This window comes from Charadrius vociferus, unplaced genomic scaffold, assembly GCF_000708025.1.
Source record: "Charadrius vociferus isolate BGI_N301 unplaced genomic scaffold, ASM70802v2 scaffold2558, whole genome shotgun sequence".
Classification (NCBI taxonomy): domain Eukaryota; kingdom Metazoa; phylum Chordata; class Aves; order Charadriiformes; family Charadriidae; genus Charadrius; species Charadrius vociferus.
In genome coordinates this window covers 18000-32901 of record NW_009649566.1, presented here as the reverse complement: position 1 = coordinate 32901, position 14902 = coordinate 18000, and the positions used below count along the sequence as shown (strand labels likewise).

The window sequence follows — 14902 nt, the reverse complement described above, 5'->3', positions numbered from 1 at the left end:
GGTGAGGGGCAGGCAGGCGGGGTGCGGTGGCAGGAAGGGGGAGAGCAGGGCCCTGTGCCGCACCGTGCCCCCACCCTCCGGGGAGCCACCTCCAGAGGACAGCAGGGACAGCTTGGGACTTAATGCAAAGGAAGAATAATAATACAAAGAATGCTTCAGCAGTCTTAACAGGGAATTGCCTTTGCTACAGAGCCTGAAAGGTAGAGTAATACGATGAAAAAAAAGAAGGGAGCAACAGGAGCAGACACGTAGGGAGGGTGGCAGCAGCCAGAAGGGAAGGGGCCGGGGCCGCCCGCCAGCGAGGGAGGGAAGCTCAGCACCGCTGCCGGGCAGCCCCCTCACGCCCGGCTCTCGCAGGGCTGAGCTCCCAAACGCTGCCCCTCTCAAGGGAGCTGGGAAGGCTCTTCCAGGCCCTGCGCTGGGAGTCAAAAAGGAGCGTTCTCACATATCTGCTCGCCTGGCATCATCCAGGAGAAAGGGGTGAGGCAGGCTCCTACCTCAGGTACACCTCAGCCAAGAGCTGTGGGCAGAAGGTACGTGGAGACAGAAAAGCCACAGGCATGGGTTAGCGATGACTGCTGTGGCAGCTCAGCAGGGCAGCACAACAGGGAGCTGCCCTGCAACACAGACGAGCGAGGAAACTGGCACGAGTGAGGGAACAGGCACGAGGGCAACTGAAGAGCTGGGGCATTACAGTAAGCATGTCACAAGATGCATGGAACTTGGAAATAACACAGGGGAAGGTGAAGATTGATATCTTCTTTAAGTGAAGAATTAGTGGAGAGTAGCAGAAGAAAGCGGGGAAGAGGGCATGATGTGAGGGCTCACAGCTCACGCTGCTACCTTAGCAGACCGCATCACCTGAACAGCCGCTGAAATGAGAGCAGCAAGGAAGGGCTGGCTGCAGACTGGAGCCCTGTTGAAGGAAGCAGCACAGTGGCAGGAGCAGCAGAGGAGGGCTCTGCTGCTGCACAGAAGCAGAGACAGGGCTATAGCCTGTTACCTGTGACACACCTCTCACTACCCTCGCAAGCAGCAGGGAAACAGGCTGGGCAGAGAATGGATTGAGAGCAGCCCTGAGGAGGAGGACCTGGGGGTGCTGATTGATGAGAAGCTCAACATGAGCCCTCAATGTGTGATCACAGCCCAGAAAGCCAACCGTATCCTGCGCTGCATCAAAAGAAGCGTGGCCAGCAGGTTGAGGGAGGTGATTCTGCCTCTCTACTCTGCTTTGGTGAGATCCCACCTGGAATGCTGCATCCAGCTTTGGAGTCCTCAGTACAAGAAGGACATGGAGGTGTTGGAGTGAGTCCAGAAGAGGGCCATGAAGATGATCAGAGGGCTGGAGCACCTCTCCTATGAGGAGAGGCTGAGAGAGTTGGGCTTGTTCAGCTTGGAGAAGTGAAGGCTCCGGGGAGACCTTATTGCAGCCTTTCAGCACTTTACTACTGTAATATTTCATTAATAATACCAATCACTTCCCTTTTGTAATGAATAAGTGTTCATGAAAGGGTACTGCATTCTGATAGCATTCTCCGGCATTAGTGAAAACATTTTCTAGTGTAATATACTTCTCGTAAGTATAGAGCAAATAAGTTATTTGCATTTTAGAAGAGAAAAAAAAGGAAAAATATATTTAACCAAAAAAAGGTTCAGGTTTTCAAGGTCTTCTTCATTAGAAAGCATGCTACATTGCTGCACCACTAGTAGGACTCCACTGAAGAAATAACTAGATTAAATTTTGGTTTGGACAAATACAGTAATTCAGTCTTTTTTCTTACATAGAATGAAATTACATGCATTTGCTGTTGCCCACAGATGTCTATTCCACACAAACCACCAAAGAAAAACATTAACAAGTCTTCCCTTGAAATCTTCATGTTATGACAAATCTATGTTATTTCTCCAGTAAACTTCCCCGGTGTTTCATTTGTATTCTTAAAAATATTCATATTAATAAATGTTAATGTTCAGCTTATATCCACTGGACCTTATTATGCCTTTTCCTCCATTAGGAATTTATCGTATAGGTATGGGTAGGTATCTGGAGTGTTGGATCACTTGTCTGTTTCCTGGATAAATAAAAGTAGCCTGAGCTACTTCAGTCTAATTTAGACAGACTTGTTCTCCAGACTTCCAGAGCCCCTTTTCTGAATCTTTTTTGACCTTTTGATATTCTTTAAGCACAAAAAATAGAACTGGAGTCAATATCCCTCTCATCCTTAGGGAAAACAAAACAAAAATCCAATAACCAAACCCAAAACCACACACCCACACAAAAGAACCCTGAACACAAAAAACCCCAAACAAAATACCCCTATAACCATGCATTTCATGCTCCTATTTGTCAGGTAAACAAACACCGTTCTCCTACAAACACTGCCACAGAGAACATACATCAACAAAGCACACCTAAACATACATGGACTCAGTCTTACTCACAATTCGCATCCTTTCCCTTATTGTAAACCTTGTTGTTTATAAAAAGCTTAAATATATTAAAAAAAAAAAACATCCAGAGGAAACCAAACATTTTGTGTTTCATTTTTAATTTGGCTTCACGCTGAAAATTCAATTTACAAGCCATTCATAAGGAAAATGTCCAGTTGGGCAGAACGAGCCATGATTGTATGCTGCGTGTCAACACTTGTAGTGTATCATTCAGTTCCCTTTTAGTAAATCCTCATGACTCGTGTAGCATAGCTAAAGCGCCGACATCGTTTGGCTCAGTTCATCACACACTATAGACCATTTCAACCTATCGGACAACTAACAAGAAAAAAGAATACTCAAATTGAGGTATTTCCTTGAAGAATTTACTGATCACTGGTATTCAGAGGTAATGTTAAATCATATAGTTTTAAACATTGAAAAATGTACAAAACCAAGTTCATTATTAAAAAATATTATCCTTAGTCTTCCATGCATGCTAATAAAAAATATAAAAATCAAATTTGTAGCACTGAAGCTATACTTTTTGTTCTGCAAAAGTATTTCCACAATGGGAACCACAAGCTACAGTCATCGTTAGTACACCACTTGTTTATGCTTTTCAGTGTCCAGTCAGTCCAGTGCAAAGGTAATAGTCTATGTACACATACCATAGGAGGGAAATTTACAGCAGGAAATATGCATTCAGATTATTATTAGTATCCAGTAGCACTATGTATCGTTACAGATTTACACTGCATATCCAAGGGCTATGATAATAAAAAGCGTGCAGCCAATATGCGTCTTCCAACACGCCAGGTGTGCCTGAGCAGCCTTGAAGTCAGCAGAAGTTGTACCACTGCTGGAACAAGCATGTCATTAATACCTTGCAAGGGAGTTCCCACAGAACAGCTTCCTGCTCTGTCAGCACGGGGTTTCGACTAACAGCAGCCTCTTCATGGCAGTGCCTAACTGGGATTCAGTAGCGGTAAGAGAAAATTCCAAAATTTTGATCATTTGAAAGGTTAACTTTTTTGCTTTTGCATCTAAATTCTCAAGTGTATTCAAAAACATAGCAATATTTTTCTCCAAAAAGATATAAATGATATCCTCAATGCAAGTTTAACAATAATTCGAGAGATCAAAACCTTTTTTTTTTCCCCCTAAATTATGCCTCAGGTTGTTGGAAACTCAATTTTTGTAATTCCAAAAGGATGAACTAGTAGTACTTGCGGATCAAATTAGAAATGTCTTGCACACCTGGAGAGATGCTGGGAATTACAAAGAGGTTTTGAAAGTGGTCCCACTGAACAGATGCCAAATACGTCCAGCACAATGCCGCGGCGTTGAAATCATGTAGTACATCATACGAAGTTAGCAGATGCCGAGTCTTGGTCCTCCTCCAGGAAACAAAATCTATCACTTCTAAAGAAATTTACTTCTGACTTCTATTTCTAATGTTACTGGTTTACATGGAGCTTCTACTACCCCTTAGAGCAATTAGAGGAAGCAATATAAACAAATCACCAAACACAAACAACTATAGACAAGCAGCTGCAACGGTTTCGCTTTTTGTCTAAGTATATACAATTGCTAAGGAGAGATGTTTAACTTAAGGATGCTAAATCCACATATTTAAAAATACAATTTCATTTTTACATGTTTACTTAAAAACTGCTTTTGTAGTCTGGAAAGTACAGTGCTGGCTAACCTAAACCTCCCTTCTGAAATGTAAGAAATATTTTGCTTGAACTTCATTATAAAAGAAAACATAGGACAAAAATATATACTTAGGGCATACAAGATCTTTACAAGTTTATTTCTTCAGCATTTAAAATACAAAATTGTCTTCATGCTGGATAGCGAATAAAAGACATGTATTTGGGGTTTCCCCATATACATTCATAGACTTAGAAATAACCTCTCGTCAGAAGAATTTAATTTCCAGTACCATGGTAGGATGAAAAGTGTCTGAGCTTCAGCTTTCTTCAGCATCCACGAGGAGACTGTGTTTGCTACCACGTTTATAGACGCTGCATTCTGAACTTGGAAGTAAACAGGCTCACACCAAATTTGACATAGCGACTCAGAAGTCAATCCAATTTAAGGTTCCATTGTATTATATTTCTAAATTTAATTTCTTGTTGTTCATAGGAACAAGAAGACTCTCATAAGCTCTTTCAGACCTGCTGTCACCTGGACACACCTGCAATGGTTAAAGCGTGGGAAAAGAAAACTGCTAAAGCAGTACATGGGCCCTTAGTTTTGGGTGGCATTATTAGAACATGACTTTAATATTCACCAGCTCCTTATGGCTCAGGGAGAAAAGCCCATGAACGTCACTTGAGCTGAAGAGGCAGAGAGGTGTCCCTCAGGCTGCCGCACACCTACAAAGAACAGACAGCACAAGTGAGAGTGAGGGATGCAGAAAACCGAATCCCCCAGTGCAAGCAGCAGGAAGGATCCTTCCTTACTGTGGGGAAAGGACAGCCGCACCGCCAAAGCACTGCTGCCGCGCAAGCCTTGATGGGCTTTATTGCTCGCTGGTTCAGGACCAGAAGTTCAGCCTGATTTTTCTCCAACTGACTCTTTGGCTCAGAACCGGCACTCTCAAATAACACCCCATTCATAATATCAAAATAACATTTTGATACCATTGTTAAAATTACAAAAGCCACTATGACTTGTCTCTTGCTTCTAACAGCTTTTGGTCAAAGTGAAAGAACTGAAGCTTAGCGCTACCATCCACAGATTACCGGACAGCAACACCTTTTCCGAGATCCACGAGCGAACCTCAAATAAAATGTGATGTTCATGTAGCCTTGTGCAATTTAGCTCAGAATAAAGAACCGTGACTTAAAAAAACCCAAACCCAAACAAGTAAGTTAATTAACAGCACAACTTACTCAGGTGCAATCTGTGCTAAGGTGATTGTACTGTTTCCATTCCCAGAGACTGATCATTTGGAAACTGCAGATACATCTTTAGCGGTTACAGATGGCCCCCCAAAGTTAGCCTGCGCAGCAGTACTCTGCTCTGCCACTTCGTTGAAGAAAGTGGAACAAGCAGCCACTGCCATCACACAATTAGTATAACTATTTTGCCTAACGGACTTGCAAGACAATCCAGGCAGAGTGTCAGTTGCTGTGAAAAGGTCTCAGCGTATTTCACTGAAACGTAACCCCTCCATTTCATAAGCCTCTTAAATCCTCTGCGCTCTTGGTATCGCCCACTTGAATTTAATCCCATTATACATGATAAAGCACATGATACCACCTGGGGAAAAAAAAGAAGCCGTTTCCTACAACACAAATCACTCCACTTGTAAAAGACAAAATAATTAATGTCTTGAAATAAACCTGAAAGGTTTCCTAGAGAAAGAAACTGTCTTGATCACTATGAGATGCAGGAAGTATCCACAGATGCAAGTCCAGGCACATCTATCGGACAATCTCTTTGCTGCTGCATTCTCTCAGTAGTTTTGCCTCAATATTGTATCGTTTACGCACATTTCGATCACAATGTGTTGGTGACTAATGTGTATACCCGGGTCACTGCCTTAGCTATAGCATAGAACCATCCTGTTTGTTCCTCTGAGGTGGCGCTGGAGGATTTTTACCTTTAAGGAGGTCTTACAAGGTTCCTGTCACAGTTTTAACACTTTTTTTTCCTAGTGTTCATAAGAAAAAGGCAGGGAGAGCGCATGAAACCACACGGGCTGCGCTGCCCGTCACCTGGACGTTACTTGGATACACAATGCTGTCCAGTACCTTTGAGAAACCATCCTCTGACTGAAGAGCAGCTGGCTTAACTTCCGCCTAGCTGGGACTGCTAAATGACCCCAGTGAGCGTCTCAGTCTTCCTGCTCACCTGTGAAACAGATCTTGTGTTTTCGCTGGACTGATTAATTATTTAATTAATAATTAATTCTCAGTGGCACTGATTACAAATTCTTACTTTCCATTTCAAATTGTTGCACCTACTCTTCCTCCTTTTTTCATAAAGGATCTAGCCATATTAATTAGGTAATTGAAGTTTTCCACATTAGCTGAAGTTCAGATACCTAAAAAGTAACAACCCATCTGAAGCGCTTGGTTCACAGGGAACTTCTGTGCTTCAATATGAGTTTAGGAGCTGAACTTAAATTTTACTAATGTAAAAACTCTTGGCCAGCATATTTGTAATTTCTTGACGCTAGGACACTCAGGAAAGTGCTGCTAGAAAAAAGGAGAGGCTTCACATTAAGCAAAACGCAACATTTCAGAAAGTCTTATAACCCGCACCCTGGAAAATTAAATTTATTTGGTGAGTTTTTATCAATTTTTCTTTTTTTTGCATCTTAGTTCAGTCCCTTAATATATGCAAAGCTGTGCTTCTACAGTTCTTTTGAGATGATGGGATCTACAGCGCACGGCACCAAAGAATACAAGTTGCAGAACTTGAATCAATTTTTTTTTTAAAATAAGAATACAGTTTTTGAAGGAGCGGAGAGCAGAATGTGACTGAAACAGTTATCATGAAAAGGTTTACTCACCATATGATAATATAACATAGGAAAAATAACTTAATGGCAATACTGAAGATGGCCTTGCAAGAGAACTCCTAAATGGATAAAAATACACCTGCTTTAGAAAATGTATCAAGCTATGCAAATGTTAAAAGTGCAACAATCCCTCTTCCAGAAAAACATTTACTACTATGAGTAAAAACATTCCATCCAGCCCAATGCTTAAATTAGCAAACAAACCTGATCAGTTTGCATGCAAATATTAATAAACAGCCACATATAAAACTATTTACTTCCGGCAGCTTTGCCACTGAAGAGGCTGCATCGCTTCCTTACTGCACACGTGTCCCCTTGTCAACCTTTGTGACCTACGTATTTATACCTTCCAAGCGGGATTAGCAAACACACCCACAAGCCTGGTTGCTTTTTATCATAGGAAGATTAGTCTAGCTACAATAAATGCACGGGAACATATAGTGTAATTCATTGGTATAAAATTAAGCGTTCAACCCGATTCCTCCGTAAGTCTTACAAATTGCCTATAATGCCTTTTTAGCGTAGCTGCTTACAGCAGTGGACTCCTCAGAAATCTAGAATAGCATCTGTCCTACTGTGGTAGACTTGGTGGTTTAAACATGCTTTGCACCTCCTAAACTTTTGTGAGTTTTTAGTGGGGTTTTATTATGTTTGAAGAAATACAACGGAAGAAAAAACAACAAAAAAAGACTTTTTAGGTATCTTGGATTTAGTAATTTTCTGTGTTACTTTAAAACACATTCAAAATTACAGAGTACACTTCAGCCATATTGGAATAACAAACTTTGTCTGGGTTTCTCTTGCAATATATAAAAATTCAGTCTGATGCAAGAGCTGTACTGGCAAACGATGGCAGTGTTGCACAAAAGTAATAAAATGCTCATCAGAAACATCAAATGCCTTCACACTCCTGCATTTTGGTGTGAGGATTGTTTATTAAGTTAAATTGTGGCGCAGAACTGAAGTCATTCCTTCATACGTCTCCCTGTAAAGTTAGGGGCTGTTGGTACCACCAGTTAAAATAAAAACGTGTTTGTAAAGTCTGTAATATTTTAATTGAAAGCATTTACATGTCAACATTTGGTGAAAGGGAAAGGAAGCTTTCACTTCTACCCTGACGTTGCAGCAAGCCACTGAAACTTGACTGTCACAACCCGGCTGTTGCACGGTTGGGTGCCTTCTCAAAAGGCCACTTATGTGGAACTACCAAAACCTTTCAGCAGTCAGAGTTTGATAGATGAGCTGTAACGAAGATTGCTGCGGCAATGCAGTGTGTTACAGGGCTCAGCCCTCAATAAAGCCACAAGTTTACCACTCTACCATAACATGACTTTTCTCTCACCATGAAGCAGTCTAATATTATAGCCTTATATTCTACCAATGATAAAGTCACCTGAATTATATTAATTAATCTCAGCTTTTGTGACACTGTGTGTGATCTAAAAATGTTTCCATGCAGGCTGATCAGGACCTCACCCTATAATTTATCCTATTATCTCTACCTCATTCAACAATCTCACAAAAGAGGGAGAATCACAATTCATTACAGTATCTAAGTGTTTTGTGGTTTTTTTCCTCTTTAAATGGTTGTTTCCACCAAGAGTACATGCTCACCAAGCAAACAATGCGCTGGTCGCAGGCCTTCTTCAGCAGCAGCTCTGGACCGGACTCACTGATGCACATGACTTTCAGTGCCTCTTCACCATGCAACACGGTGGTTGTTTAAGGACCTGTCTATCGCAGGCTGCAGCACAACCCAAGCGCTCTGCACAGCTTGGCTGCACACAACTGCAGTTATTACCCTCATCACAACTAGAAAACATCTCCCTCACCAAAACAAATATGAAACCGAATGAACCCTTTGGCTTTCAGAAGACAGATTCCCCAAGTTACAGACAGCATACATGCAAATTAGGTATGCTCATATTTAGCCAACTTCAATCAGCTTGCTTTGTTCTTTCACAGATGTGGACAGAGTATCTTCTGGAGCTTCTCTCACCTCAAAGTTGTCCATGGGATAACTAAGCTTACCATTCTCTTGTCTCAGAGGACTCTATCTCATCCCCTGCACTCTGAAATTCTGATTCCCAGGCTCACATACAAAGCAAAAAATAACTATCTTAAACAGGCAGCTTAATCCACATGCCATAAAAAGTCTGGTAGAGGAAATGCGATACACCCAGACTACAGTTCATGTGCCTTCCTCCCTTACACACCCACTACAATACACACTGTATAATCACAAAAAGTAGCCCTCACAACATATCCCAATGACCCTGGGGCATGATCAACAAAAATCAAGTGTTTTCAAAACCTCCGGTGAAGGAAGGCTCCTCACCCCACCTGGAATAATCCATTTTCCTCAGCTTAACTAGGCGTATTGTAAGGAAGTTTTCCTAATGCTCCTCTTGCCTTTTAAATGAATAGCCTGCATCTACCAACAAGATGGAGATGTTATCTTCTCTATAGCAACTTTTTCCGTATTTGAAGACTCTTTTCAAATCTTCCTTCAGTCTCCTCTTCTTTAGATTAAAGAATACTTTTGGTATCTCTTTTTTAAAAAAAACAAAAAAATAAATTCATTTTCTGTCCTGCAGGACTCTATCCAGCTACTCCCCATCTTCCTCAGGTGCCCCAGCATAGCAGGTACTTCAGGTAAGGGCTTATCACGTCTTGTTAACACAGAAATACCACCACACTTCTCGCAGGTTACACTGTTGATGCATCCCACTATAATGAGTATCTTTTCTGCTGCAGTGAGTTAATGGCGCTTAGTTTGTCGTACTTTGTACCATCTCTGCCCCAAGATGTTTTATGCAGTAATACCCACTCCCTCCTCTGTATGCGCAGCTGACTATTCCTACCTAAGTGTAATTCCTCATGTGCCTTATTTTTCCAAACCATCTATCCTATTCTTCATCATCAGTTTTAACTCAAATCTTGTCTGCCAGTCTGCTACAGCCTTATCAGCTTGGCATGTGTTACCTAGATAAATCAGAAGTTTAGTTATCTCCACATACCTCACAGAAAGCATAATTTCTTACATTTTTTCTCCCCATACCCTTTCTATTAAAGCCACTTTTCAGTTTGGAGACTTGCCACATACAGTTAGGGATTTCCAAGGACATATTCCAATACCCTAATGAGCTTTAAAACACCTCCTGCTATTTAAAAAATTGTACCAAATGCTTTTATTACTAACAGATTTCCTTTCCTTCTGCTAAAATGCCTGCCTTTAAAATCTAGTTTTAAATTACTCTAACATGTAGAAGATTCAAATCTCAACAGTTTTCCAATCACAAAACCATTATATTTTAGTACAGCCCTACAAAATTAGTCATAGAAATAATTGGAAAGTAATTTTTTTTGTTTGGAAGTAGAGCTGCCATCAGAGTTACTTTGTGACAGAGTTCTCCAACCTACTCCTTGAGACTTTTGTCATATTTTTTAATCAGTGAAGGTCTGTGGTTTTACAATAATTTAATTTTTTCTTTGAGATCTCCATTGGTAATTAAGGCATCTCCGGCTTTACGAAAGGAAAGAGAAGAAACATTACTAATACAAGTGGTTTGTGTGTGTTTGTGTTTTGAACTCGCATTTCTTTCTTCAGGATGTTCTGCAACTTGTTGCTGGCTTGGCCTCTGAAGTAACTGCAACCTTTTCAAACTTGTGCTGATACCATAACGCTTTCTTGGTGTGTTCCATGCTAAGTTATCTATATATACAGGCTTGCTACGAAAGAAACCTATGATTCCTGATAAACGTAGATTAAATACAATTGTGTAAACTTCTCCCATTTAAATGCTGGGTGGACATGATTTGAATTGATAATAAGAAAAAAGCACAAACAGTTTTGTCATGTATTTGCAGACAGTATGTGGCATGTCAGTTTGGAAAAAATTCACATTTAATTGCATCCGAGAGATTACAGTAGAAAAGTGTTGGGGTAAGGGATAAGGAGCCCTTCCTTTTCATTCTACCATGGAATAGACTGAAAGAGAAACAATTTTGCCATTCAACAATAAAAAGTAATCCTTAGCAGGTTTTTGCATTATTGTTTCCAAACTGCTCACTGAAACCAAAACAAAGGGCCAAAATATGCTTGCCTTGCTCAAGAGAATAATCCCACTGAAATCAACAAGACCGACTATGCAAATATGGACAGCAAAGTTTGGCCCCAAATAAACATCCCCATAATGAGGGAAAACACTAATCACCAAAGTGCACTTAACACCATAGTAGCTACAGTTTCTTTATACATGCACAGTTTGTGCGACACTTTGTACATGAAACTAGCCAATGGAATATAAATAAGTGTGCCACTTCCGTTTAAATATGAACATTAATAATGAAGCACATTCACATTTTTGCCTTTCAAAGACCTTTTTGAAAAAAATAAAACCACCTTCCCCGAAGTAACCTGGAACATGTTTTTAAATATAGCACATATGATTCAAAGAATGGTATTAAGGTAGAAGAACTTTCACACACAAAACTGGTATTTGTTGTATAGTTGGAGTGATTTATGAAAATCCCAAGAAAAGACAATCCTCTCACCAGGAGAGGAAGGTAACAGTTGTAGTGTTAATTCAGTTTCTTCTGCAGGGGCTTGTTTTTATCTTCAGCGTTTTCAGGGCTGAAGTCAGTACAGATACCATTAGGAGCAGAAAGAGATGAAGTCTCCAAGCCACTCTCATCTCCCATCTGATCAGCATAGAGATAGTCTTCTGCAAAGTGTGGGTGCAATTCAGCAAATCTGTAGAAGTCATCTAAAAAAAAATTGTTGTTACACAGAATCAGCTCTTTCAAACAGAAGGATGCTAAATTTGAATACTTACACATATATAATCATGTGACCACTTTGGAGAAAAATAGCAGCAGTTAACATAATGCTATCCCCATAGCTTGTTTTAGCTTCTCAGCAGAAGTTTACCACATCCCCAGAGCCAAGATGCTGCAGAGAGTTATCTAAGCTCTCTTAGAACACTTCAGACCAGAGCTTCGCTTGTATGGTGGAGGGGTAAACAGGCTCAGGTTTGTATTAAAATGCACAAGGAGCACGACACAGCCTGAGACAGCATCTCACTATCCACTGGGGGAAGGGCAGAAGCCCTCCAACTGAGGAACAACTAACACCAGGAGTAGTCATTTCTTGAAATCTGGGAAGTCTTTTGCAAACATGCCCTTTAATGCTTTGCGCTCATAACTCTCTTCAACCTAACAGCAGCTGTCATTGCTGCCTTCTGCTTTCAAGACGTCAGCATTTCAGAAGTCCTAATATTTTAGAGAATAATATTGTAAGAATATAATTAATTTGTAACACATTATGAAAAAACTGATTTTTATGTTGGATACTAATAAGACAATAAAAAGAGCAAGATTAGTTCTTGCGAGAGTGAGGAATCCTTAATATCAACAAGTAACGTTTTGTGTTAAAAATCAGACATTGAAGCCTTGTCACAATTTGCCCATATGACTGTTTATTCAGATATGATTTGAACACAAGATACTGTACAGGATCCAAGTCATAAGAAGATATTCTGATAATATAAACTGACAGTGGAAAAAGCTGGATGTGAACATTATCACTAACTCCGTCACCTACAATGTATCACACACAGCCCACAGATTCACTGTGTTATCCCAGAAGAGCTCATGATCAGGCAATGCTGTGAGTTCCCTGGGGTGCAGCGTGTATGACAGCTGAAGTAGCCTTTCAGGAGTAAAGCCCAGTTCTTCCTGGTACAACTGGGCTGGCGTGGAAGAAGGGAACTACAACAGCTTTCCCTCTCTGCCACCCTTCTCTGAGATGACATTTTTCTCAATATTGCAAAGGGCAAGGGAATGTCGTTTGGCTCACAGGAGCGCTGAAGTTGCAGGTCAACCCTGCCTCTGAACTGTTGCAAAGGGACAGGTGGGAAGAATGCAATAAACATAACTTCATCCTTCTGCAAACAAAAAAGTGGGTATCCTGTATCCACACTTGCTATGGATCTAAAGTATTCTGGATCTTGTAACTTCAACAAAAGCTGATGATGTTCAGGCCATGAAAACCAACATGACCATCTATGCTGAAAATCCCGCATATACAACAGGCTGACTGATCATGTAAATAATAAAATCTTCAGGGGAAAAAAAAACCCAACCTTAAATGCATACAGCAAAAATTTGTCTTTTGATAATATTTAATGCAAGTTCGACTTTTTAAAAAATATAATATCATAGCGAAGAGAATGTGATGCATCTGACCTTTTTCAAGAAGCAAATGCAGAACCTTCATATTTAAAATATTTAACAGTGGTAGTAGTTGTAATGATATATTAGAAACACTTGACTGCAAACTGATCCATCAGAATCAAAACAGTTAAGCACATTCAGTGAATCCAACAGAGCAGATTACTTTTCTGCACCTAACATGGAGAAAGCAATCAGTTATCAGCCTTAACTGGATCTGTTCTGCAGCAGGCACATAAAAGCCTTCCCTTTTTTCACATGGACACTTTAAGCCCATCCCAAGGATCTATTTATTTTTGTAACAACACATGTAATGTGGTGATTGTATTAATGACCATGAAAAAAAGCCTTTTTTGGGAAAGGTCATTCTGACAGTTAGCCCAACTAAGGTACGACAAGTATAAAAATTTCAGCCAACAGTACCAAAGATGCTCTTTCAGTCACATTAAGCATAACCCTTTTTGCATGGGAAAGACTAGAATATTCACTGTAGATGCCATTCTAAGTAATTCTTCAAAAAGCTACTATATCTTTTCAGAAAATAAATTGAGAAAATCCATCGAAGCAGTTGTTCACACAAGTATGACAGTCTATATCCAAATCAGCATCCTGACAACTCTGTCAGGATCCATCCCTCAATGTTTTATTAGTACTGGATCCAAATGAAAGAAATTCAGATTCCAGAGAGGACTGAATTGAACAGGATAATGTTTCAGATAGATCTCAGCAAGTAGACATTTTGAGCCTTGCTGAAACAAGTCCTGAAGATATCAAGGAATATTTATCAAAGTTGTGCACAGCGGAGCCCAAAGAAAAGTGCTTGAGATCCCATTTGCCTTGTTCATCCGAAATGTGAGACAAGGTAACGTAGGAAGAATGAGCAATTCCAGCATTACTTCTAATCACAGGTGTCATCTTGGAGCTCAAGCTTAAAGCAACTGCAAAGCATTAGACTGGAGGAAAAGATCACCGTAGTCATTTACTTGGGGAAAAAAAAGTAGTAGTAGTACCCCCTACTAAAAGGAAAGAGACGAAAAGGAGGAGAGAACACAAAGTGGAGTTCTTTAAGACGCCTGTCTATATTTTTGCATTATGTATATGTACTACAAGAACATCAAGAGGTTTTTCTCCTGCCTTTGCAATACCCTCCTACTACTTGGTGTTCCTGATGGAAGCTCTGTAGTCATGAATCTTCTCTAGTTTTTGTTCCCCCTCAGCTACACCATTACTTTAGTGTACAGGAACTTCATAGGTTAATCCTGTGGTTAATATAGGTAAGGAAACTACATTTTAACGAACAAATAATTCTTCCTTCTCTGAAAGTTCTTCCATGCGGATATTCACAATACTGCCCTTTCTTCTTGTTATCAGCAAGCAAGGCAGTCTTCAGAACGCTTTCGCAGTCGTCATTTGTCCATCAAGAGCAAGTGGAGAGTTTCCTGGTCTCTAAATTGAAGAGACATAGATTCGACAAATGGACTGCTCGGTGGATAAGGAACTGGCTGGACGGTCGCACTCAAAGAGTTGCGGTCAACAGCTCGATGTCCAAGTGGAGAAAAGTGACATTCCTCAGGGGTCGGTACTGGGACCTGTACTGTTCAACGTATTTGTCAGACAAGGACAGTGGGGTCGAGTGCACCCTCAGCAAGTTTGCCCATGATACCAAGCTGTTTGGCGAGGTAGACACACTGGGGG

General features: G+C 40.6%; 2 protein-coding genes across 2 annotated transcripts in view; both read right to left on the bottom strand.

Moving 5' to 3' along the window:
* Positions 1-8656, bottom strand: part of CLPTM1L (CLPTM1-like) — a 36459-nt gene extending 27803 nt beyond the window's left edge. Inside the window, exon 1 of the mRNA XM_009890068.1 lies at positions 8588-8656. Within this exon, the coding sequence (XP_009888370.1) occupies positions 8588-8656 (69 nt within the window). The remainder of the gene's footprint in view (positions 1-8587) is intronic.
* Positions 8657-11530: 2874 nt separating this feature from the next.
* LOC104290895 (lysophosphatidylcholine acyltransferase 1-like) overlaps positions 11531-14902 on the bottom strand; it is a gene marked incomplete at its 5' end in the record, with an annotated part of 18411 nt that continues 15039 nt past the window's right edge. Inside the window, one exon of the mRNA XM_009890067.1 lies at positions 11531-11742. Coding sequence (XP_009888369.1) covers positions 11558-11742 — 185 coding nt within the window. The remainder of the gene's footprint in view (positions 11743-14902) is intronic.